Consider the following 27,780-nt stretch of genomic DNA (forward strand, 5'->3'; position numbering starts at 1 on the left):
TTTTATTTCACTACTAGAGGCCTTTTCAGGCCTCCCTAACTTTAGCAGGAGTGAATCTTGGGACTCGTTGAACTCTGACAATTAAAAGTGAATATACATAATTCTAATGTTGGTAGTAATATGATGTGACACCTCGAGACCCTTCAGATAAGCTGTGTTTGATAGTCAGTGGCCTTCTGTCAATAGATATCTCACATCCCTGTCAGTTTTTCATGATGAGAAAAAAATTGTTCATTGCAATATGAGGAATAAAATATTTTATTCAGTAATATTAATCTTCCACCATTAAAACCATTATTCAGCCGCACCGATAGAATATTAAATAGCAAAAACTTTTCTACTAGTGTGAACTTTAGCTAAAACTGAAGTACCAAGTCATACTTATGAAGGAACAAAGGCACTTGCAGCATCCTTCAAACTTTAAATATTTCAACTAAACAGTCTTGCCTTCTGATAGTTCCTAAGTGCCGGCATGTTTGTATTCTTACCTTAGCATTTAGAAACATTTTAGACACCAACTCAATTTCATGACTTCAAAATGCTATTTCTTATTTTAATTTATTTGCAAGTAATTTTTTTGTTTAAATGCAACGATTTAATTTTGTACTTACACCAAATGTTCATACATTAGTTACAAAAGTTTTTTAATCAAACGGTCAGCTTTCATTGAGCGGAGCTAACCAGAGCTCAGCAGAGAATTAGTAAACAAACTAGGAATTGATTTTTCTTGTTTGGTGCACACGAAAGAGTTGGGTTCGACATTTGTTGTGTGACTCTGCTAATCTCCAGTATTTTTTATTGCTAAAATATATCTTTTTTCCCATTGTAGAATTACTATCTACTATTATCAATAAATTCATTATGTAATAGTCTATGGTGGGCTATGGTGCTAGCAATGCCAAAATCGAGGGCAGAGCTAGCGAAGCAGGGCAGAGTGTGATGGACTGGTACAGCCGCATGACAATAAATTCAACAATGACTTTTCCAATGATTGATAATTGATTGCTTTTCAAGAGATCGAGTGCTCATGTCATGTCTGTTCACACCACAAAAACTTAATAGAGATGAGTCTGCTGCCAGTGGCGAGTAGATTGTTTAAACGATTGATAAGATCTCGGCAATTTACTTATTTATAGTGTTGCACTCTAGTACACGATGGTGTTCCGAGGTTTTTGCATGAAGCCTATAGGCTTGGTATGAGAATCACTATAAATCATTTAACGTAATCTCGTCTAACTATTCAGTTTGCAGAGGCAATAAAAAAACTATAAGCTACATCTTTGTATATAAGTGATCTTTTCAAGTTTTCCTACAAATAAAAAAAATAGATTCAATATTATTTAGGCTAACTATTGCTTGGCTGTCTCATACGATTTTGGCCCCTAGACCAGTCAGCGCTGCCATATTGGTATTTTTAAATAATTTCAGAAGGCTTGTAACATCTATTATTTGCTCTTGGTGGTTGAGTGAGCACCTTGAAAACTGATGTTTATCTTCAAAAGATGCCTAGAAAGGTTACAAAGTAATGCATTATGTGCTGCCTACATTTGAAATGCTGTAATACAATAAAGCTATTTTTAGTTATGATTTTTGAGTTTATTTTATTCATAAGTTACACTTGAACTGATGATGTGCAGTTCACCCTTGGGTTACGGTGTCCCTGTTTTACTGTTTTTTCTCATTTCTATGTGAAACACAATGTTTTTTCTTCTCCTCTGTGCGGCATTTTTTTTGCCATACGACATCTACAAAAATGTTTCTCAAAATTTAAATTTGGCAGTCGGTGTGCTGAATATGTTGGAATACCGAAGAAGCCAATATGCTATTCACTGGAATCTCGCCCACAACGCCTAAAAGAGATGCAAAGCTTGCTCTCTCTCTCAGTTCAGCATTATTCGTTATAAGTTATAGTGAAAACGAAACCGGAAACAGATAATAAAGATTAAGACGATGACAAAAGTAAAGTTTATAGTTTAGTAAAATAAATACTAAAACTTTAAGTGTGTTTAGTAAGCTACTTAGCTTTAAGTGTGTTTAGTAAGCTAAATTCATTTAAGTTTATGATTTATGTTATACGTTTGTTTTGAAGGTAAGAGTTCCATACGGTATGTACTGTAGATTGTAATGCTACATTTTATTGCGGATCATCACCACTAAATACACTAAAGTTACTGTAGGTAACTATAGTTACTAAGGCTAATATAGTATTTCATTATTCATTTTTAATATGTACAGTATGTATATAAAATTTTAAAACTTTTTATCAGGGTGTGTTTGCATTAGATAATTACTATGGGCTTCTATATGCCTTTCACATTTTCCCCTTACAATGCCAACACTGTAACCAATTGATGTTGTATGGCGGGGTTCCACTGTACTTGGAATACAGATGTTGCACCCTCCTGTAACGTATTGACAATGAAAAAACTAGCAGTCGTTTTAAAAATATTGGATTGTGAAATCTATTTTATAAAGAATTATATAGGAGTTCGGAGTGCAGTCAGTCACCATGAATTAATTATCTTAGATTTTGAAGAAAGGACAGTGCCAGTAGCAACAGTAATAAAGCCAGTTATTAGACTTTTCTTCTTCTATACATATAATTGTGAATGTCTGTCATTCATATGTCCTGCTATAATGTTAAAGTTTTAGCAATGAAAAGACTGCTTCGTACTGGAATTAAACTCTCAACATGGATTCTGCAGCCAGGAGTACCTATCCATTGCACCACGCGGTCTACTTGCCATACTGTAGAATAATGGTACACATACTTATTACACCGGTTAAAATATGTAAGCTTAAAGTGCTTGCAAAAATACTGTTGGTTACTACTAGTGCACTTGAAGATAATGATTGTGTGAGATTATAAAAATATAATAATGTAACGATTTTAAGCACAATTATAATTATACAATTATATATTTTAAGTACAATCATACGGTTCTTATTATAGCAAATATTTAGACTAGCTTAAATTACTAGCTTAAACCATAACTGTCACGAACAACTTTTATCGTATTTACGAGGTAAATCAGACACGTTGATTCCGATTTTGTACTCAAAATAAAGGTTAGTCCACTAACCTTCAAAGTCATTTAGGCTTTTTTAAAGCGTTTCAATATCCGTTTCGAAAACAACACAATCGGCATTACAAGCTCCGCCCATAAATATGTGACGAAACCTAGCTTTTTCAGAAACGGAAGTTAGGAATGTTTAGTCCAATTTAGAATAATAGAGATGGGTGTCTTAAAACCCATTATTATCTAAATCCAGCCTGTAAAATAATTTCAGTTTTTGATGAAAGGGATATAAACTATTTAAAATTGCTCGCAGCTTGTTACATGACATTTAAATGGGCTGGACGCCAAGAAAAATGAGCTCAAAAAGCGCGGTTTTATCACGAGCTAGCGTTGTTATTGCGCTTTTTAAATGTGCAATGCTAAATAGCTTATCTACCTTTCAGAAAAGACTGAGATTATTTTTAAGGCTGAATTTAGATATTAATGGATTTTAAAACACCCATCTCTATTATTCTAAATCGGTCTAAACATCCCTACATAACTTCTGTTCCTAAAAAGCTAGGTTACGTCACGTATTTATGGGCGGAGCTTGTTATGCTGATCGTGTTGTTTTCGAGACCGATATTAAAACGCTATAAAAATCCTTCATTACTCTGAAAGTTAGTGGCCTAATCTTTATTTTGATTACAAAATCGGAATCAGCGTGTCTGATTTACCTAGTAAATACGATAAAAGTTGTTCGTGGCAGTTATGGTTTAAGTTACTCAAATTCATTACATAAAGAATTCAATAGCAACTACCTGCCAATATTCATAAGCTGTTTTATATCTTAAACGAATACATATGTTGATTAAAAATAGACTTTTTGCTCAAAAACTTTTTTATTACTCATGCAACCCCAACATTCAAATAGCTAGAAGTAAACAAAAGTAAACAGCCAATCATATACTGTGCTTGTGAGTCATTGTTCTAGCTATCAGTTTCAAAGGTGACAATTCAGAAAACAGTTTTGCTAGTAAAGCATGGATAACTTCACAAAATTTTATAAGCTGTTCATTCCAGTTTTTGTCCTTGGTTGGTATTTTTGTTTATGAATCTAACAATATTTCATAATATAAACAGTCGTCCTTGCAATGCCATTCTTTTAGCTTGCATTTTTTAAGCTACGACACGGCGCGTAGGCGCTTCCTAGTGAGTTTATATCACGTTAACACTTACACCTTCTGATAAATGGTAACGCCTGATGTCTGTCGACTTTTGTCCAGTTCCCACGAACATGAATCTTCTACAAAACCTAGGAAGAAACAAGACATTAGTTTTGTCTGAATGGTCTCACCTTACCAACATTTCTCAGACTGCTTTGTCTGTCTTACCGATTCAGCCAATGCTAACACAAGGTATATTCCGTGCGAGCCTGCACATCTTTACTTTCTCTACAAATAATTGACCAATTGCGTAGATGGAGCTTTTGCCAATCGGAAGACAACAAAAGTGTACAACTACCCAATTATATCAAGTCTCACCCAATAATAAATTTGGGAAACTTAACATTGCTTGATCATCATGAAGCCTAATCGAGTTCATCATTTTGGCTGAAACAATTCCGTTACAAGGTTTCAGTAAAAGTTCGCGCTTGTATGAACCTTGCCAGTGATGTGTGAAAATCAGGCTTCACAGTGAATGGCTATCCCATAATAATAGCATGCTGCAACAAACATGACTAGATTCTGAGAGAATCATATCGCTGGCTTGATATCTTATTTTAGATGGAGAGCAATGTATATGCATCCATGAATGTATGTTCATTTGTTTGTTTGTTTGTTCTTGTCAACGTTTGTGCCAAACTATATAACTTTTTAAAAATAAAAATATCTTCGTTATCATTGGGAGCCCTTGAGCCATGTGAGAAAAAGCCTTTTTAGAATGCACCTGTCATGAGTTGCCATCTAGCTTACCCCCAAACAGGCCCACTGCCAATGAACCACTCCATGTGAGAAATGAACTTCACTTTAGGCCCTATCACAGTTTTATTGACTATCGCATGCTATTCTCATTTGTATTTGCACGGAAGGCCTAGCCCAGTAGCCGAAAATAAATTGTGAAAATGAGGAGAAACTGTGTTATTACAACAGGAAACAAGATAAGGCATATCAAATTACAATAAAAATGACACTATGTTATTCACACGGCTCATTTAAAATATATTAGTTATTGCAACTTATAAGATTTTGCTAATTAGCAGCATGGTCAGTGAAGCAAGAGCTGCCGCCACTCAAGCATTTCTTCTAACAGTATTTGATGAGTTTGTCACAGGGTTATGGGTACAGTTACCAAGTCAATAGGTATGTTAAATATTTCGCTAATTATTTGTTCAAAGTTATTTTTCTCCGTTACTCCCAATTATACACTGAACACTGGCATGCATTATTTTACTCTGTAACCTTTCATTGTAGTTTTCTGTGTTCCCAGCATTCACTGAACATTCTAGAAACTTGGACCACAAGCGTTGTACCAACAAACTGATCAACTTTCCCTTGATAGCAGAGGATCGCCTATTTTAGAAACATTCACAAACCCTATCTATCTTGCTCTTATGTATTTCTTATGAATAAAGACAATCTAGGCAATAAAACAAAGTGGTCTTTGGGAATTTACTTGTGGTTTGAGTGCGGCCTATATAAATGGGCTCTGATCTCTCTAAAAATGACGTATCGCTGATGATACTAATATACTTTTAATGGTTAGAAATGAAAATTCCATAAATGCTATAAGTATGCCCTATAATGCTATGTTAAGTGGTAAACAGAAGACAAATTTCATCTGCTATGTCAGTCTAATTTTAATATCATAATATTTCACTGCAGAAAAATTGGGTTGAAGACCTAACATTTGATTGGACAATAATATATCTTTTTACCTTCAGATCATTTATGCTAATTTTTGGTGTTGAACAATAAGTAATGCTTTTAAAACCGCAAAGTGATCCTTCATTGTCCTTCTTGAATTTTATTACCTTATCAAAAATCTTTACTGCTTTAACAAGCTCTACTTGTGATAGGAGCAAATACTAATCGTTAGTTTAAAACTGCAGAACTTTTGAAAAAATTGTTTCATCTTATCGAGATTATTTATAAAGTAAAAAAATGATGCAAATAAAAGTCAAAATTTCAATAGACAACTCCCAAGAAAATCCTATACTTTTTATCTAAAATGTTCATTTATTAAATGCTGTCATCACTTTGCATTCTTAAAGTTTAAGGATGATAGCAATGAAAGGTCAATGGAATGGCAGCGGTCTAGCTAGCGCAAGTTTCATATGGTGTTACTGAGTCATAGCTACAATTATTGTGGTCAAGCACTGCCTATAAGGACATTAAAATGGCAGAGAGACAGAAATGGCCAATAATAGGCAGTATTCACACGTACACAACTGTGTTATTCTTTGGTTCTATGATGCCTCAGGAGGTTTGAAGGCAGTTCAGACAGGTGCTCTCTTTCTTATCAAAGGTATAAAAAATAATTCTTGGGAAGTCACCAACAATCACACAGGGAGTCGTCCTACTTCCCACTGACTTCTATACTCATTAAAACATCATTTCCCATCAGAGATAGCAATAACGATGTACTACTTTAGGTTATTTTCCAATTTTAGTATTTTTAAACGTTTTTCATGCCCATACCAGCATCCATACCAGCATCCATACCAGCATCCACACCAGCATCCATACCAAAATAAATTGCAGAATTCATATCAGCATTCATATCAACATACATACAAAAAATCAAACTATAAACCATACCAACATTCATACCAGCATTTATCCTAGCACTCATACCAACATTCACGCTTTCAGCATATCAGCATTCATACCAACATTCATACCGGCATTCATACCGGCATTGATATAGAGGCGGAGAAATACAGGCATTCACAAAGAAACTAATCATGTCACAGCTTTAAAAATGCTAGTAAAATATTTTTTAATTCACTACACATTGAGTCTGTAAATTTTAAAAATGTTAGCAAACCGACAATTTTGTAACATTTATGAGATTCACTAATGTTTTCAGAGTAAATTCAAAAATGATTTACATAAAATATTGTCAGTAGCTTCTTGGGTGAAACAAATTGGTTATCAAACCACTAATGATAGCGGTTCACTTGCATCCCCAAGGGCCTAACACTAGCGAATCGCACACGTCCCGAAAGGTATAACACTTGCTGGCCGCACGCGTCCCTAAGGGCCTAACACTAGCGAATCCGCACACATCCTGAAAGGTGTAACACTAGCTGGTCGCACGCGTCCCTAAGGGCCTAACACTTGCGAATCGCACATGTCCCGAAAGGTGTAACACTAGCTGGTCGCACGCGTCCCTAAGGGCCTAACACTAGCGAATCCGCACACATCCCAAAAGGTGTAACACTAGCTGGTCGCACGCGTCCCTAAGGGCCTAACACTAGCGAATCCGCACACATCCCAAAAGGTGTAACACTAGCTGGTCACACGCGTCCCTAAGGGCCTAACACTAGCGAATCCGCACACATCCCGAAAGGTGTAACACTAGCTGGTCGCACGCGTCCCTAAGGGCCTAACACTAGCGAATCGGCACACATCCCAAAAGGTGTAACACTAGCTGGTCGCACGCGTCCCTAAGGGCCTAACACTAGCGAATCCGCACACATCCCGAAAGGTGTAACACTAGCTGGTCGCACGCGTCCCTAAGGGCCTAACACTAGCGAATCCGCACACATCCCAAAAGGTGTAACACTAGCTGGTCGCACGCGTCCCTAAGGGCCTAATGCCTAAGTGCTCTTTAGCTAATCTTATCAATAAGGATGTCTCTGATGAAACATTTATACGCTAATAATAAACTAATGCCAGCTGACTGCACACTAATGCATCATAGAGAGACTGAAACAATACTCAATGATACTCGACACAAAAATCTATCAGAAAGAGATAATGTAAGGAGTAAGTCATAAATAGATAAAGAATCAATTGAGAAAAGGCAGGCGACTCATCTTAAGATAGAATAGATGGTCTCACTCTGATCCATCTGTTAGCTAGTGTAACATGCAGGGCTTTGAGCAAACCTCTCACCACTTTTTTCACCATACCAAAAGAGGTAAGGGGTTAAAAATAAACTTACACGCAATTTTAGTTGATTTTATCAGAAAGTAGCGGTACCTTCTTATCATTTGCGATTGTTTTATAAGTTTGAGATGCTCTGAATGCAACGATGTTTCAAGATTAAATCGACAAATTTTGATAGCGATTAAAATGCTCAGATCAACTGAGAGTGTGATTATGACGTTTATAGTTGCAAAAAGACCGATAGAATAAAGACGTGTAGTGCTGCAACTTGAACACAATAGCCGATATAAACTATCGCAACGATAGCAACTATTGATGTCATTTTGCACGGAAATTTTTTCTGAGTGTTCGTAAGTTTTGTTGATTTTAAACTTAAAATATCCTGGTCTTCAGATCACCTCGACATTGAGAACGCTAGCAAATAATAAAAATAAACCGATATTTTTTGCCAAAACATACTATAATTTTGTGTAAGCTCACCATTAAAAACATTTGTGATACACTTTGTGTTATTTAACAAAAACGAAGTAGTTTAACAACACTAAACAACATTTAATGCATTTGATAAAATTGTACAAAACTTGAATATTTTAAAGTTCTGTTTGATACTGAAACAAATTAATGAAAACATCAGAAAACTGATGGAAGGTCACAAATTTGCTGGAGTATAACGATGGTGATAATAGCATAGCGATGGTGATAGTAGCGATGGTGATAATGATAGCGAGTGTCCCTGGAACTTGTTATAAAAGTTTATTCATAGGCAATAAAAGAATTAACCAAACTTAATAGAGTAGGTACAAGTTTTATTGTCCAAGTTCATATTTTTCCAATCTTGTTTGTCTGGATTAAATACTTGAGATTATTTTGTTACTAACACAGCGAGGAAGGCCACTGCCCATGTACAGAGAAATGCAGCGAACAACAGAGAACGCCTCAGGATGCAGTCCATAAACGAAGCATTTGATGGCCTCAGAACACATGTCCCTACTTTACCTTATGAGAAAAAGCTTTCTAAGGTGAGCTACCGATCCCATCAGCGGGTGGCAAGCCTCTTTCAAAAAGAATTTAAATTGGAAATATGCGATAGGCATGTTGGTGAGTTTACTAGCTCGCTTGTTGTTAAATCAAAGTACAGTGAAAACTGCATCGCCAAATCCTGAAGATCACAAGTGTTGAAAGGTCAGGCAGGTGTGAAGCGAGAGGAGATCTTGGTGCATAATAATATCACCCAACGGCTCCACACTTTGATCTCTCCCAGCATTCACAAAACAGCATTCCAATCAACAGGTTCAAGAGCGGCTCAAAGCATTCGAGGTTGTACAGATGTTGCGAACACAGTTTGTTTTGTCATTCAGTTATCAAAGCATGGAGCACTAATTGATGAACTAGTTCTGACAGAGTCCATTGTAGTTTTTCTAAAGACTAAATTTGTAGATCTGTAGTACCCGCAGTATGGATGCTCTTGTATAACTGTCTTGTGTTCTTTACGGAGTTCTCTAATGTGCATACCAGAGCTGCGATGTGGAGGTGAAAAACCTGCCTTTGATCCTAAATGAACTAGTATGGTTGCTTAAGGCTGCTAGGTTAAACTTTAATATATGATATGTAATTTTACTACAAACTATTTTATTTGAATAAGAAAGAAGTATTATCACTGCAAGTGTCATATCATATCACCTGTACTATTTTCTGTTGCTATTTTGGGTTTTGAGCGAATTTGAGCGAAATTCTATTTTGAGCGAATAAACTATTTTTGCTAGTATATTAACCGATCTACTTTGACTCTAACATTTTTACTACAATTCATCTATGAACTGATGTCTTCTACTATTAGCTGTATTATGGTCAGCATTTGCCCACCCGCCCTCACCTGATCATATATAACTATTTTTATGAACTGATGTTTTAGGTTGACACTCTGAGGCTCGCCATAGAATACATCCAATTTCTTCGAGAACTTGTTGACAATACAGCGCTAGAAAATCAAATCAAAGAACGAAAAGTTGTAATATGCTGTAGTCAACAGCTTTTCACCACCGACACATGTCAACAGGTAACTGGGCACTCACTCTCTTGGAGAAGAAAAAATAGCAGAAATGGCAACAAAGTTGTGAGTGCAGGTATATGGACACCAGAAAGAAGCAAAAATGATGGATGAAGCCTCAAGTGTTAATCTGAGAGGTGAAAGGGAAGTGGAAAGATGAAGCGGTTTGAAATGGCAGATTTGGTTTATGATAATAGTCAGTTACGCTTGGCTCTTTGACTGTTCTTCAGGGATGATGTACAGATGCAGGGGATTGGGATTGTTTCGCACCCACCATGGCACGCCAGCTGCCAGCCATTGCGCAGTTGTGTGTACTAGCATTCTCACGCTACAATGTCTATGTTATTTTAACCAGACATTACTAGTGGCTTTAGTTTTCAAAAGGTCATTGATTGAGTTTAATTGCTCTATGCATGCGTTGAGCCTTCTGTACTCACTTTAGTACATTTTCAATAGAAATGCGCACTTTGGTTTTAGCTTTGGATACCTCTGAAGGACAGAACAAAACAAAATTTACACTCACTGCCAGAACTAGTACAAACGACCATAACTAGAGCAGACTTGAAAAAAGCTATAGTTGCACCAACTTTCAGAAAACAATGGATGATGGCATATGTCCTATAGCATGACTCAAGCTATGCTATGAGGTTTGTGTCCTTTGAAACCATACTTTTTTACATATAAATCATTAACTTTTAGATTTAGACTTTATACACTTGATAAGTTGGCCAATCATAGCATGAATTGCCAACTTTCATCGGCAACGAGTGGTTTTAAACTAAAAATTTGGTAATAGACAAATATTTCTTAGAAGCAAAGTCTAGACAGAGAGTTGTAAGTCTCACGTAACTGAACATAAATAGACGAGGTATCGATATATTATATTATAATCTTATATATTCTCAAACAATATATGTACTGACGACTTTTGATAATATTAGATAATTGGGTTAAGAATCTTCTACCAAAAAAATTAACCAACATTGAAAAAGAGCACAACAATGTTACGCATGACATCATTTCAAGACTTCATCATATTGATACAATAATATAAGCACATGAGAGTAAATATTAAAACCTCAAACCAATAGGCATGCACAGCGCATTATAGCCAATCAGTAGAATGTACGAGCTCAAACTGGAATGATACGGATGTCTTAGAAATGACTAGCCTCAAAGATAGGAGTTGTCGCATGCTATGAGCTATCTGCCAATCACCACTTTTAGCTAAACTACTCATCTAAACAAGGAAACTGACTGTAGACTAGACATCAATGACATATTGCTACAGAATAACACCTCATCTTAAGACAACCCAAAAGGACTATCTAAAAAAGAAATAACATCAGCCTCATTCAGAATAAATATGCAAAATTACAGGTAAAAGAAGACAACTTGGAAAGAGCACCTGAATATATTGCATGCATGGACACTCACGGCACTTTTTTAATGTAAAAGCAGACAACTACGAATCTCCCAGCATGGCTGACTATTATGAGAACAGCCGAGTCTGCCTACAAGTTGAGACAGTGTCATCAGCTTAGTAGCATCAGTGTCTGTGTATAGGCAGGCATAGCCTTGGAGCATCATTGTCTGGTTCATCAAGCGTGGAGAGTGCGCATCACCCCGTTATCGTTTTCTTCAAATCGGCTAAAGTTCCTTCCAAAGCAGCTATTTGCTGTAAAGACCAAACAGAAGCTGTCATGTAATAACATGTTTATATACCAGCTAACAAATACTATCACAAGATAACATGTACATATATCAGCTAACAAATACTCTCACACGATAACATGTACATATATCAGCTAACAAATACTCTCGCATGATAACATGTTCATATACCAGCTAACAAATACTCTCACATGATAACATGTTCATATACCAGCTAACAAGTGCTATTACACGATAACATGTACATATATCAGTTAACAAATACTCTCACATGATAACATGTTTATATACCAGCTAACAAATACTCCCACATGATAACATGCTCATACACCAGCTAACAAATACTCTCGCATGATAACATGTTTATATACCAGCTAACAAATACTCTCACATGATAACATGTTTGTATACCAGCTAACATATACTATCCCATGATAACATGTTTATATACCAGCTAACAAATACTCTCACATGATAACATGTTCGTATACCAGCTAACATATACTATCCCATGATTGTATCATACACCAGCTCCACTAGTTGACTGCAACACGATTTTGAGATAAAAAATCAAATTTTTATTTCGAACGAGTCAATATAGTTGTCAATCTAACAACCAGCACTTTGTGCTTCTTACCAGAGCTCAATTATGATAGTTCATGACTCTACGTTACCTTTATTGATAAGAAGTCACCTCTATTGATAGAGTTATTCGTGTGGTAAACCTCTGGTAAGTGAAAAATAATGTACCAAGCAATTATACCTCGATTGTTCAGTTATGGCTGATCACGAATACATTTATACGAGACTCCGTATTTGAAAATTTGTTTTGTAAGTTCTTTGAGCTATGAAGTATAATATTGGTTATTGGTATGTTATTGGTATGTTACCTCTCAGGTCAACATCGTGTTTAGAAGAGATGGAGTCATAACAAACTTGGTTAATGAAGTTAAGTGCAAACTGAAATAGCCTAACTGGCAAAATAAAGAGTACATAACTCCTACCGATTAATTGACAGGAATACATAACTCCTATTGGTTAGAGACTAACTGACAGGAGTATGAGTTAGAGCAGAGGTGGCAGTTATATTAATACCTATCCAAGAGATTAATAAATGATAGTATGTACGCCTCACAATATTTAGAGAGATTATAATTGGCTATGCCTATCCAATGAAGAAACATATATTGTTTCTTCATTTTTCTTCATTTGTCATTCTTCAGTTTACTTTTGCAGTTCTAATTACAAGGGAATTTAATTGCAAAAACTTCTGTTAGAAGCTTTTTTCATGGTGGCATTGCAGAGGTCAACTATGGCACACATGCATCAGATCTGACAATACCGCAAACGTCGCAGACACCCACAACAGCACCACAATAAGTAATATAACGATGCTCCCACCTTGTCATAGACCTCTATGTTACGATCAGCCATTCCACCAATCAACTCTTTCATGTCCGCCTTCTTATTAATGTGCCATCTCTCCAAGTCAGTCTTCAACTCCAGATTTCTCTCTTCTAGTCGAGTCTTACAAGAATTCCTGGCCGCCTCCAGCTAAACACAGCAGACGACATAAATTAGCAGAGCTACATGAAGTGAAATGATTTTCCAATGATATAGATTAAACATTCGACGACAGATCGTTATGGGAGAGGAGAAGAGGTTACAGAGGTTATTTCGCATCAACATGGAACCAGTGACACCATTGATAGGTCGAGCATGTTGCATCATTAGCATCTTATTGGCTAATTTTGCAATGATGAGGACAACTACTGTTTAAAATTTGAAAGAAACCCTTGGAGATGGAGAATGATTTAAAAATATAAATTTCATATGAAGCAATGTGAAAGAAACATGGCCATACATGCTCAGCTTGTCTAGCTACAAACACATCAATCACCTTGCTGACTCCTGGTGAGTATCAGTGACTACACCGCTGACCCACCTAACCGTGACCTTTAGTGCTGAGAGAGAAGTATATCAGTGCAGGAGAAGAAAACTATATTGTAAAAAATTCTGTCAAATGAAATAGAGGAAAATGAAATTCTAATAGACAGTGCATGTCAAAGAACTAGAATCATGCTAAAACTAACATCAACCAACTGTCATAAAGCAAGGTGAATGAAAGATAATTGATGCGAAAAGACAGTTTATTAATCCGGTGTTGAAAAGACGAGTGAGAGGTATTTAAAAGTGCACACCAAGGTGCACACCTACTTCATCAACTCTGCCAGATAACTTCTCCAACTTTCCTTTCAGAGACTCCTCCGTGCTGCTCCTACTGAGGAAACCACCAGCACCAGGCACAGCATTCTCCATCTGTGACGAGTCAGACAATCACAGGTATCACTTGGATTTAACCTCGGGGATCAATATTTAATACACTGCACATAATACTAGATGCTTAGAACTTTTTCACACAATTCATGTTGTAGTCGGCAGCTCTGTTAACTGTTTAAACATTCTGACAACTCTATGACCTACCGTGAACCTTAGTCTGACAACTCCATGACCTACAGTGAACCTTAGTCTGACAACTCCATGACCTACAGTGACCCTTAGCCTGACAACTCCATGACTTACCATGACCCTTAGCCTGACAACTCCATGACCTCCCGTGATCTTTAGCCTGACACTTCTATGACCTCCCGTGATCTTTAGCCTGACAACTCTATGACCTCCCGTGATCTTTAGTCTGACAACTCTATGACCCCCCCCCCCGTGATCTTTAGTCTGACAACTCCATGACTTCCCATGACCCTTACTCTAACAACTTTATGACCTACCGTGACTCTTAGTCTGACAACTCTAGGATTTCTAATGCAACTGGGCCATAGAAAGGTAATCTATAGCACATTTCAAACTGGCTCACCTGCTGCTTATCCTCAGAGGATTTGACAAGCTCTTCATTGATAAGCTCTAACTCATGTTGCAGAGCATCTCTTCTCACCAATGCTGCCTGCAACAGTATAGGGTTACCCCACTCCTTGATGATACGCACACAAAGTCACTGCTCCTAAATACACGCGGGTAGGTTATTTTAAAGCACTGCATGGGGGCAGTGATTTTATCACAATTAAATAGAACTATCTTCTAGTCCCTTAGAGATATTTTAATATTAACACAACGTCAAGGCAGAATAAGATTTGATATTTTTTCATATTCCAAAAAACAATTTGACATTACGATCAGCTGAGATAATCTTTACACAATCATTTTCAATGATCATTGTATGAATGTTTGAAAAGCAGAGGCAGTCAAATAGTGTCTCGCATGTTTTGAAATCATGTTTGCTGCATACAGACTGATTATATGCCAAACTCTAAGGTTGATCTCACCTACCTTCATCGATTCAGCAAATAGCACATACTCTTTGGCAGGAAGAATAGTTTTCAGGGTCATTTCGTCTACCTGCAATATTGACTAGTTGGATGAAATGTCAGGTACTTGTGGGCAAAATGAGTGTAGTGTAGGACAAACCACATGCTGCTATGTTAATATATTTAAAGCAGATACGGAATTGTCCCCCTTGAAAACATGTTCACATACCAACTTTCCTTCTTGATGAGAATGACAAACAAAATTTAAACAAATTGAAACTAAAAGTAATAGCTTGACCACAAACATCCAACATCAACCATCAAATATTTCCAACAAGACTTGTGCAATGATTGCCAGTGTGATGTAAGGTTGAAGGTTGAATCATTGTGTTAGCTAAAAATGGTCGGAAAAGTGATAAGCATCACTTCTTATAACCACAATTGAGACAATCTAAACCTGCTGTGAATCGATATATAGGTATATAAATCTCAGTTTGTGTCTGTGTTCGTACTTCCATTTGTTCAGCTATTAATAGATATTAAAATTTATGAATGAAATATGTGTTTCATGCTGGATTTGAACTCATGGAGATTGCAACCATAAGTTTCAATCCACGCATTTAACCACTGAGCTATACAGTCTTCAGCATTTTATTGCGTTTATCATATACCAAATGCACACGCTAAATGTGCATTTTTGATTATCAACTAATATTACCTTTTGCATTTATTATTTTTTGAAATTGTTTAAAAAAATTTTTTTTGCTACGATTACCTATTTTTTTAATTTGTAATTTTTAAATGTGCCGTTACACTTCTATTTCCGGTTTTCCCAAAGTTCTTTTGCTAAATCGGTAAAGGCTAATACTTTTCACATGGACATAATTATGTATTATCTCATGTAGGAATAACCTCTATATTCTCTCTCCGTTCGGTCAGAGAATGTACCAGACAAAGACGGTCAGATATCCCATTTTTACCAGTATACAAAGGTACCAGTATCGTCGTATTCAAAGTTTTGATGGATAGCTTCTGCTGGAACAGTAACCTTTTTTACACACACAAATACGCACACACACACTTCCATGCACGAATTGTTACTATTAATTCAACATATTCGGGACTTTTATTTTGTTTTTCTCAGTTCATATTAAGTTTATCATTACCAAATCATATTTTATTGTTTTCATAGCAAAATAGACTTACTTTAGCTATTACTTATTAGCTAAAGTTAGCTATTATTACCTATTTAGCTATTTCACATTTATATTTAAACACTTATATAGTTGTTTTATTTTGTTTAATTTATTTGACTTGCACAAAACATTTTTCTCATGATATAATTTTGAAAATTACAAATGTTTGACAAAGTTTGAAAACCTTTACAATTGTTTTATTTTTCCTCTCAATTTATTTGAACTGCACAAAACACTTTTCTCGTGACATGAAATTTGAAAGTTATAATGGTAACTGATGTTATATGTTAAATAAAAATAAATTTTATGAGCAAAGACTTTTATTGCCAGGGCATTCATCTAGTAATAACTATAACCTACCATTTCTTTGCTGTCATCATGCATAGACTTCATCAACTTCGACATGATTTGCAGGTTAGCTGCCAAGTCCGTCTCTACACCTGCCCAGCTCTCAAAGGCTGGTGCATAGCCCGAGAGAGCAGATAGATAGTCTGCCATAAAGACATCAAAAGACTATGACGTATACACATTTGACTTACTACCAAATTAAAAGCCATAAAGACTTCGGCAATTTCATAAAAAACTACTAAATAAGAGATGCCAAATAGTTTTTTCTCTCTCATTTATATAAAACTACTATAAAACCTCTTTGAACGCCATGACGCTCTATTTGTCAGCCATTTTTCTATAGCGGCGAGAAAACAGAGATGGCAGGAATATAGTGGCATTCAAATATAGGTTTTACGGTATATGCATTGTCTCGCAAAACTACCTCAGTAATACATAATCAACATTCCTTGTCCCCTGTGATCAGCTGTTATGTTTAAAGGTTTACTTGCAACAAAATTCACATTACAGTTATTTGATATGAAAAGATTCACCATGTCTTACTCTGTTGTGTTGTAGGTGCCAAATATGTGAAAATGTGATTACAAGCTCTTAAAAGCTCAAAAACGAACAGTTAATCGCAGCCACAAAGACTGCCGTAGTTTGGAGTCTCTTTCCAAAAGGGCTCAAATGTTCTTACGCGTCTGTTTTATCGTCATCTTAATGCTGTCACTTTTAGCTGTGATATCTTATAACTTGCCGTAAAAATTCGTTTAATTTTTTAGCCTTAGCTTGAAGGAGTACATATCATTGTCTGATAATCATGACGAGCCTGTTGGTCATTTGTGATAATCAAAAAGTGCTGCACAAATTATTTGTGAAGTATTGGGTCACATGATCAGATTACGACTTGCCAATTAGACCAAACCGAAACAAAACTGTAAAGTAGCGAGCATCTATATTTGATACGGGGGTCTTCGGTAAAACCCGAAGTGTTTGTCATAAACTAGTGCTACGACTAAATGGTGAGTGCACATTCTGTATGTTGCAGCTCACCATTTAGTCATAATTTGGAATACTTGCTATACTTGGAGTAATTTGCTATACAGTTTTCAAATAATCTAATCTGTGTAAAGTTCATGAGAGAATTCAATAGTGTTGCTTCCCAATAATTGAAATAAACATGATAGGACAGCGGTCACTGCATGCCAAGATCTCTGACAAATACACATATAAGGTAACATTGAGATGTTTAAAGCATGAACTGTGCCATATTCAAAACAATACAGCAAATTCTGCTAGAAGTAGGGCAAGAAAAGAAAAATGGCAGAGAGACAAAAAATAAAGTAAAATAGGCCATAAGAGCACAGAGTCCGAGGGCGTCCGTGAGAGCGCCCCGGTGAAATACAAATAAATTCTAATTGTTTAATTTTTAAACTTTGATTAAAATAGAAATAGTTTACTTTAATCAAATCATTGTACTCATTCAAAATTGTTTGCCAACATAAGTTTTTAGCTTGAGTAAAGCTTTCATCCTTCAATCGTCAAATCTAATCGTCAAATCTAATCGCCAAATCTAATCGCCAAATCTAATCGTCAGGTCTAATCGTCAGGTCTAATCGTCAGCTCTAATCGTCAGCTCTAATCGTCAGGTCTAATCGTCAGGTCTAATCGTCAAGTCTAATCGTCAGGTCTAATCGTCAGGTTTAATCGTCAGGTCTAATCATCAGATCTGATATCAGATTTTTAAAGTCATTCTAGACACGCTTATGCAAGCTAATTTCTCACTACAGTAGACGCTCCTACAACGTAAATAATCCATTCCAGGAACATTTACATTACAGGGATTTTACTTTATAAGAACAGTAAAATACATGTAAACTATCTAATCCGTTCCAAGATCTTTCCAAACTCATCCCTTTGGCCATGCAAAAAGAGAAAAACTAGACTTAACTTTTGACAATGATTGCGATAATTTCACAACAAGTTGATGGGGAATGCACATATTCGACGCCCATTTACAATAAATTGTTCATTTGTTCTAGACAGCAAAGTCTATTCTGGAAAGTAAAACTAACAATTAATAATTTATATGCCTACAATAAAGCAAAATGAAATATATTTTACTATAAAAAAGAGAGGCGTCCGACCTGTTCGTCGTCGTCTAACTGTATCCTGGGGGGACAAGGTTAGGATAAAAGATAACTTGCGCCAATTTTCCCAACTTTTGACATTCAGATTAGTAGATTGACACTGTAAACCTGCACCAATCTATCGCTTTCAAGTACAATTGCACAGCTACCTATTCTCTGTTATGTCGACACATCTGACGATCCATCACGGCAAACTAGAATGTCGTGAAAGTTGTACATATAATAGATATAACGCTATACGTACATCATTTTTTCTCAAAAATGTGACGATATATGTTACCATTCAATTCAAATTTGAGAAGTTGCCCCTACTTCACACTTTACGCTATATGGAGTTTTTTTACGTAGTACGAAGCAAAAACTTTGCATAATTTATCTACGTTATAGGAGCGTCTACCGTATTAAAAAACCCTCCATGAGCAAAACGTGGAATAAATAACCTAACTGTTCTAGCTCATCAGAAGAAAACTAGTGACTTGGGTAACTGATCACAGCCTGGTAGCCCATCAAAGCGAACTTGCAAGCGAGTTATTCAATTCCGAGTCCCATGAAACACAAGCACGCACATACTCTAAGATCTCTAACCAACGATAGCTTTTCATGGAAAGGCTTTGCTTTCCCATCAAAATTAGTTAATAGATTATACATAGCACCAGTTATAATCTTTCATGTAACACTCTCTTAGAAATAAAGAAAAGTCTTAAAGGTTGACTTGCAACAAATTCACATTACAGTTATTTGGTATCAAAAGATTCATCATGTCTTACTCTGTTGTGTTGTAGGTGCCAAATATGTGGAAATGTGATTACAAGCTCTTAAAAGCTAAAAAACGAAAAGCCACCGTAGATTGGAATCAGTTTATTTCTCTAACGTAGTCATTACAGTTGGTTATTGTCTTGACACGTGATGTTCTCACTTGAATTGAAAGGCCAATAAAAGGCTCGATGTAAAACGTTTCGTAACACTAGTTTATGACAAACATTTCGGGTTTTACTGAAGACCCCGTATCAAATATAGATACTTGTTACTTTACAGTTTTGTTTCGGTTTGGTCTAATCGTCTAGTCGTAATCTGATCATGTGACCCATACTTCGTGATTAATTTCTGCAGCATTTTTCGATTATCACAGGTGACCAACAGGCTCGTTATGTTTATCAGACAATGATATGTAATCCTTTGAGCTAAGTTCAAAAAATTGAACAAATTTTTATGGTAGGTTATAGGATATCAGTGCTGAAAGTGACAGCATTACAATGACGATAAAATTGACGCGTAAGAACAATAGACATGGTTTTATTGAATGCGTGAAGTATATTCGTGAAAATATTTTCACGAATAAGGTTGCATGAAAGTGTAAACAGAAGCCATCTCCTACAACTACGTCACATTTGAGCCGTTTTGGAAAAAGAATCCAAACTACGGCGGTCTCGCGTGGCTGCGATTAATTGTTCGTTTTTTAGCTTTTAAGAGCTTGTAATCACATTTCCACATATTTTGCACCTACAACACAACAGAGAAAGACATGGTGAATATTTTGATACCAAATAACTGTAATGTGAATTTTGTTGCAAGTCAACCTTTAAGCTGACACCTGGCTAACAATGTCAAACCACATGATCAAACAGGTAAAAGCTGGCTAGTAATACATACCGTTCTGCTCAGCTACCAGTCTAGTTGATATTCTCTCAAAGGCTCCAATTTTATCTCCAAATTTCTGAGCATACTCTAGGAGGCTTGTGTACTCCTCCCCGCGGTTCTTGAGCATGTAGCTCCCTCCCATCGCACTCAGTGACCTTGTTACTCGTGAGAGCAAACCCGAACCTTTTTTCTTAAAAGCCTGGAATTCCTGTAAAATAATCAATAATTAAATTTCTAACTGACGAGTCGATGGTCAAGCGCTCAACCATTTCGGCTTAGTTAACCAATCAAAAGCCCGGATTTACTCGAATGTTAGTGGTAATTTCTCATAGCATATATTGTTCATGCCTATAACGGCGTATAAGGCTATTTGGAATGTATATCTTTCATCTTGAATAGCCTGTGAGCGCAATAACGGATACTAGAGCTGACCCACAGATATGACAAAAATAAGATATATATATATCTGCTATAAAAACATGCAGTCAGGAAAAAAAGCATTGCATTGAATATCTCACCTCAGTCTCTAAGGTAAGGAATGACCGTAGTATTCTGTCGGCGGAGACGATGGGGTGGTTTGCCAACCGTCCCATAAACCTGTGTAGGGAGACCTGCCTGAATTTAATGAACTCCTTGTCAAACCTGTCTATGGTCAGATTGTGCTTTTCAGGAAGTGGCTGTAACAAACAAACTCCTCCCACTCAGATGAATTACGAGGAGGAAAGAATTCTTTGATATAGATTCACTAACGCAACAGGTTCATTATTTTAATAAAAAGAGCGACTTCCCTCACGTGAATATAATTTCGACACGTGCGCCATCACCTTGGACTGTTGGTAGCCCTTCACCAAGGTACTATTATAGTCTATGTCGCATTACAGCAAGCTGAGGATGACACAGCTAACAAACACCTACTGTTTCTGTTGCTGAACTACCTGCTGTTTTAGCAATCGATTACATCACCATTATCAAGCTTTCTCAACTAAACAGATATACCTCTACGCTCTACAGTAAGAAGCATAGACACGGACACAGTGCTTCCTGTAATCAACTGGGTCCCGATGACCTATATGTATACATAGCATTGGGTACAGATCGACATCTCGGTAGTTGAGACTTCTGAGTGTTTGGTTTCAGTTTGTAGTACGGATGCTTCTACCTCTTTTAACCGAGGTGTTTAAAATATTTCTTTGCCATTTTAGAACATACAACAACTATACCTAGCCTCTACATCCTCATATAATTAACGACGTAAAATTTTAAAGATGTACAGTTATTGTTCCCTTACCATGGTTAATGGAGGCCAGTACTGGCAGGGATAATAAGAAACCATAAACTAGTGGCAGCACTTCACTTTGCACATATTTTAGACTAGGCTTAGTTTACACGCTGTATGTCATAACAAGTACAGCCTATAATTAAAATAGTTGGTTCATCAAGTCTATACCTGGAAACAACTGTCTAAACTGGTTAGCTTATTTATATTTCCAATGGTAAGGAACATGCTACAAGTTCTTGCAGCTAAGATGATTGTTACGAATGATCTTCGGTAGCCCTTGGAGCCGGAAGGTTTAGCAAAGCTTAGATTTGGGGATTCTATGTATTAATCTAAGATGTTCGTAGGCTACCAGCTCACTATTATTAGCTCAAACTACTGTCGAATTCATATTGATTTCCTTTCCTCTGGCTATGCCAGGCATAATAAGAAAAAACAGCAATGTGAGGGGACCACACAAGATGTGATGTGAAGTAGCGAACAGCCATGATGAGCAGCAAACCTATCAGCCTTCAGATGCACTTGGACTAACATATCAGCAACATATGGCCGACTGTTAAGAGACTACCAACTGACAGGAGTACATAGCTCTTACTGGTAAGAGACTATCAACTGACAGATGGAAGAGTACATAACTCCTACTGGTAAAAGACTACCAACTGACAGATTATATGACAACGCTTACAGGAATGATGAGAGCTGGATTTTTCTCCTCAAGCTGCTGTCGCAGCCACAGAAAGTCGTTGTATCTCCTTTTCACACTGTACTCTGGATTTTCAAAGTCGCTACAAGTCGTCTGCAGACAACAGGTAAAGAAATGTGTAATATAGAGCTAAATCAACAGTCTTGTAAACTTCATTAGAAATGTAAACCAGAACTAATTATGAATATATATGTAAGGCCTACACCTGAGTAAGAAATTAGACCAAACCTGGTTAGAAACCTAGGCTAAACTTTATTATCCAAATAGCACCGACCTGACCAGAAATAGACCAATTACATGTCCAGTATACTACTAACTACATGATGTGCTTTTCAGATTTCATGTAATGCTGATGTAAAGTTTATATTCACCAATTTGTCACGATGGCAAGTATTCTTAGAGACCGAAAAAGCTGATGCAAGGCTAGCATCTACTCATGACATGAATATTGATAAATCAATTAACATTTGTTCTCAGTGGAGTCAAACAAGTTTCTAGATTATAGGTAGGAGTATATTGACTTGAATATCAATAGACACTGCTAATGAACATATAAGCAATTTATAAGTGAAAATCATGTATGAATGTATACTAGTGCAGTTAAACGTCGACTTAAAATCATCTCTGCATGTAAATTTGACAAAATGTAAAACTGAGGAAGTTTTCAACACCAAAATTTTCCAAGTATCCAAAATTCCTTAAACATAGAGTCTTGTAAGTAAAATTAAAAAAGCTGGTAGCAAATACAAGTAAAATGCAAAAATAACATATAATCAAGTCAGGTGAATTAAAGTAAGTTACACCGACCATCTCTATCACTCACTCTACCAACAATCCTATGCAATGTTAAACCTACACTCCGTTCACATGTCTGTATTATCAAGTAAAATTCTTGGTATATATAATTAGTTGTAGCATTTCTCAGTGTTTGAGAACTTTTATAAACACTGTTGAAACAATTATATTTACTCTTGTAAATATAATTGCTTCAATATACGACTGTTTCGACATATGAAGCAATAATCGGAACGTGTTAACTTTCTGTATCGTGGCTTGACCGCAACTAGTTTACTTACCATCGACAAGCTTCAGTAAAATGCAGTAGAAATCTAACTACATCGATGGATGAATAGGATGCTGGTGAAGCGAGACATGTTGGGTGCTTACCTTGGTTCTGACAGAAAATGCTATATATGACTCCATAGCTTTCACCACCTTTTCAGGATTATCAACCACAATATCCAGATCTTTCGGCTCCGATCCCATCTCTTCTTCTATCTTAGCTAAAATCTCTGCATAGTCCGATATGTTGCTCCCTTGACGAGAGACATTCGCTTTATCGCCATCTTCCTCTGTAGCTTGCTTAAATTCCTCAGAAACCTGGTATTCAAAACATCCTTCCATCTTAACTCACTGTTCTCATACTTACAACAAAGTAAGCTTGCACTCTTTTAAGTGGGCTAAGAAGTTACATAGAGCTATCAGAGTAATGATTAGGGAGATAATACACAAGCATGAACTAATTATTTGGCTTTAAATTAGAAACTAGACAAGATATTGTTTCTAGCTAACAACAGAAGAGAAAGGAATTAGCTGAAGCTGTATTACCGATCAAGTATGCAGTAGAATCTTGAAAAAGTCCAATTTTCGATTTTGATGCCGCAAATTTCAACAATTTGTCTTTAAATGCACATTCTGCTTTAAAAAAACAAAAGAAAGATAAATAGCACAATATCAATCGATGGAATAAAATCTAAAAGTAAATCTTTCACAGAGGTTGTGACAGCGGCAACCCGATTAGCGCACTACAGTATTTAACATCTTAACCTGCATACGCAGATAAGTAGGCAACAATGAGCATTTCGAGGTGTAAGAAAATAAGCATAACAGAATATAGCAAAAGGAGATAACCTCGTTTTCATCAAGATCAGTTGAAGAGGAATTCATTTCAGCTTGCAACTCTTTTTCTAGGTCATCAAACTCATCGCTAGTAGGGGAGCTAACCCTTCCCTGGACAGCTCCTGCTTCACCGACTGCAAGCACATCTGTTTCATCATCACTGCCCAAAGAGAGTGGGTCAGACATGATAGCCGAAGAAATGCCTTTTAGAGAGACGAGTCCGTGCACGATGTTTCTGCTTTGAAGTATTCTTGTGACTGAGCTGAAAGGAAAACATGGGCTGTATTCAGCTACATGAGAGAATTTTTTCCTCTTTAGATTAACCCTTTGAACCCTGACAGCCGGTTGTCCGGCCTTGCGTAGGGTGCGTCAGAATCCCTGATGGCTGGTTTTCCGGTATTCACATAGCTTTGTTTACAAAAGCTGTTTCCAAGTAACAGCGTAAACCAATCAAATTAATTCTTGCACAAGATGTTAGACCAGAAATTTCACTTCCATTTGTAACAGTTTTTAAATATCTTTACCCACTTCCTTTGTTTTAATAATAAATTTTATTAGAACGGTATTGCGAAAAAATTGATACGACTCGTTTGCCGGTAGGTCATAAATGATTGTGATGCAAATAAAGAATTTTATGGTACTAACTATAATTTTCCAGTATATTTCGAGTCATTAAATGATGATGAACAAGTGCTTAATGGATATGATGCTACCGTAAATGTTTTTACGAGTTTTGTAAAATCGTACGAACTTTTATAGTTTTAGCCCGAATAATGGTGAAGTACTGTTTTTTTCTGTTTGATGAAATTTGCTTTGGGTTGCCCAACTTTTTTATTCGTGTTTTACCAAATATCATTGTATTGTGAGCCTGTTTAGATATATTTAATAGAAGTTTAAAAACTTCGGATCGTTGGACAGATTGCCCAGGGTTACTGACACGCATTGACAAAAAGGCCAGGGTTCAAAGGGTTAAAGCACATAAATTACATAATTTTTTTATTGTATATTTCAATACATCAGAGTCTTGACTTTGAATGAGCTATTGTTTGCCATGATGAAACAGACATTGATTGGTGTTTATAGGATTTCCCCAGAGCTCTACCGCAGCAATGTTTACTGGCATAGGCTCGGAAATTGTGATGTCACAATTTTTATATGCGGTGTTGTGTGCTCTTACTGCCTATTTTATTGCCTACCGCTTATATTTATCAACTACAATAATGACACTAGTGTCAGGGGAAGATAGGACAACTCCAGAGAACCAATGAAGATGACAAAGGAATCAGTGTTATTAGTTCTCCATGTACAGAATATTTCTATGATAAATAACTCAGATTCCAAACACCATACTATGTTTTCCCGATGATATTATGCACTAGCCCTCTCATTTTATTGTGATGTTGAGGGTCGCGACTGAGGCTAATTAGTTTCAAGCATTGCAAATTGCATCTTGCAAAAGTACGATTGACATATAGTCCTAGGGCCACGCAACCGCAGGTGACAATTTAATCGATGTGATTTCATTACCTTTATCAACGACAGTACATTTATTGAAGCATAATTAATTAACCCAGAACATGTGTTTGTATTGGTCGGGCGTTAGCACGATCCCGGGCATTGTTGATTATCTAGAATCCTAGTTTATTATTAGCGCTCTCTGGGTTTAACAGCATCAATTGTCACAGAAAAGCGCAGCCTCAATGGCAGCGAAAGGGATCAACTACCTAAGGTTAAATAATAATTGTGACATCACCTTTTGAGACCTGAGCCAAGTGTTTTTTTTTGCACGACACCTTTGACACCATTTTTCATAGTTCTATTATTCTTTGTGTATTGAATATAAAATCGTTCGAAAGCCAAGACTCTGATGTAGGGCCTATTGAAATATATAATAAAAAAATTATGTAATTTATGTGCTTTAAGGTTCTTTTAATTAGTTTATGACACAACGTCATAGCAAGTTAAATTTCTATTTACTTCTAAGATTACATTTGCCAGCATTCTTAGATTTTACTTATGGTAAGACATAAATCAAATCTAAGAATAGGAACCAGGTGCTGATAACATCATATGATCTATGTAAACATTCCATCAGACAAACCTCATGATGATGGCCTTATCTTATCTTTACAAGCTGCATGGTCTGTGCAAAACCTTATCATTCTGATCGACTACAAGATTTGAGAGAATCTGCTTTGAGAGAACCTGCTTTGAGAGAACCTTTTGATATTGTTTGCGTTTAAACAAAGTACTGAAGAAGCTTTAGAGTAATGAAGAAAACCACTGTGATGATTTTGCCTTACAAATTGTTAAATATTATATAAACCAACTTACCAAAATTCATTGGCATATTTTAGGCCAAGTTTAACAATAACCTGTTAAAACTAACTACCAACCACCTTCGCTTATAAGATTATAACACACAAAAAGAAATTGTACCCAATGCTGTGGATGAAGCAAGGCTGAGCATGAAAAGTGGTGCATATGCTTATCGCACAAGCGGTTCTGCCTCACCTACAGAATTTTTAAACTTTCTCTTTATGCGTGTACCTATGTAAACATGTGTGAGATAGTTGACATTCCAACTTGATGAATACTGATTTTTGACTCAGCTGTGGGCCGAGTCTGATCTCCCTACTACTATAATGTTCTTGATTTAGATGTTTAAAAGCCTTTTAACTAGTCTAAATTATGAACTTCTATTCTTCCTTCTTTACACCTTTCACTTAATTAGGAATACTGCAGGAAAATCATCAGTAACAAAACTTACTCAAATGAAATTTAATGGTTGAATGCAGATTTTTGAAAAGTTAATTAGCTACTTTATCAGATGCCAAGTATTTAGTAGCTAAAGAAGAAAACGGAGTACATTAAATGCCGGAATAATTAGCAATTCATCAACAGGAGAAAGTGAAAAACAAACTTATTAGAAGCAGCTAGTGACACCTCTAAAACTGGAAATTTACATGACTAGTCTACAGTAGTAACCGACATGTCTATCCATGCAATTACACAAAGCATATAGACATTTATTCAAGCAGTTTTTGACATTCACCTGACACTAGTCTACAATGGACATGCAATGCTACAAATAAAAGCACATGTTATTCAAGTTATTTACTTCTTTTAAACAACTGGCTGTTCTTGCATTAATTCGTTCATTCATTAAACTTTTGAATTTCGAAAGCATGCATTCTTTGAATATTGGGCATTTTGTTTCTTTTGGATAGAAGTTGCGACCAAAGAATGTCTCTGTTTCCCATGATAATACCGTGTCATTAATGTGTTATATGTTATTGCAACTACAGATTAAACCAATATCAAAAATGTTACTAACAATTTACATGTACTACCACTTGCCAATGTAAACAGAATTTACATGCCCTGACAAAAGCGTTTTGGCTTTACAAGCAACTCCCATGTCAAAACAA

At 36.3% G+C, this 27,780-nt stretch overlaps 2 protein-coding genes across 2 annotated transcripts; one reads left to right on the forward strand and one right to left on the reverse strand.

The window, feature by feature from the left end:
• The first annotated feature begins 6,415 nt into the window (after positions 1-6,415).
• LOC137410568 (pancreas transcription factor 1 subunit alpha-like) lies at positions 6,416-10,787 on the forward strand. Its single transcript, XM_068096008.1, has 5 exons — positions 6,416-6,527; positions 8,999-9,135; positions 10,029-10,260; positions 10,394-10,470; positions 10,641-10,787. Exons 1-5 carry the CDS (start codon positions 6,416-6,418, stop codon positions 10,785-10,787), a joined length of 705 nt encoding a protein of 234 aa, XP_067952109.1.
• A 236-nt stretch (positions 10,788-11,023) lies between these two features.
• On the reverse strand, positions 11,024-26,471 carry LOC137400867 (sorting nexin-30-like). The gene is made up of 12 exons (XM_068087213.1): positions 26,451-26,471; positions 24,362-24,611; positions 23,618-23,830; positions 22,433-22,543; positions 20,990-21,148; positions 20,484-20,679; positions 16,710-16,844; positions 15,180-15,244; positions 14,710-14,796; positions 14,055-14,156; positions 13,239-13,391; positions 11,024-11,841 (listed from the first exon to the last, which is right to left on the reverse strand). Exons 1-12 carry the CDS (start codon positions 26,453-26,455, stop codon positions 11,785-11,787), a joined length of 1,533 nt encoding a protein of 510 aa, XP_067943314.1. The 5' UTR covers positions 26,456-26,471; the 3' UTR covers positions 11,024-11,784.
• Positions 26,472-27,780: the final 1,309 nt, after the last annotated feature.

The sequence above is a fragment of the Watersipora subatra genome, chromosome 1 (assembly GCF_963576615.1).
Source record: "Watersipora subatra chromosome 1, tzWatSuba1.1, whole genome shotgun sequence".
Classification (NCBI taxonomy): domain Eukaryota; kingdom Metazoa; phylum Bryozoa; class Gymnolaemata; order Cheilostomatida; family Watersiporidae; genus Watersipora; species Watersipora subatra.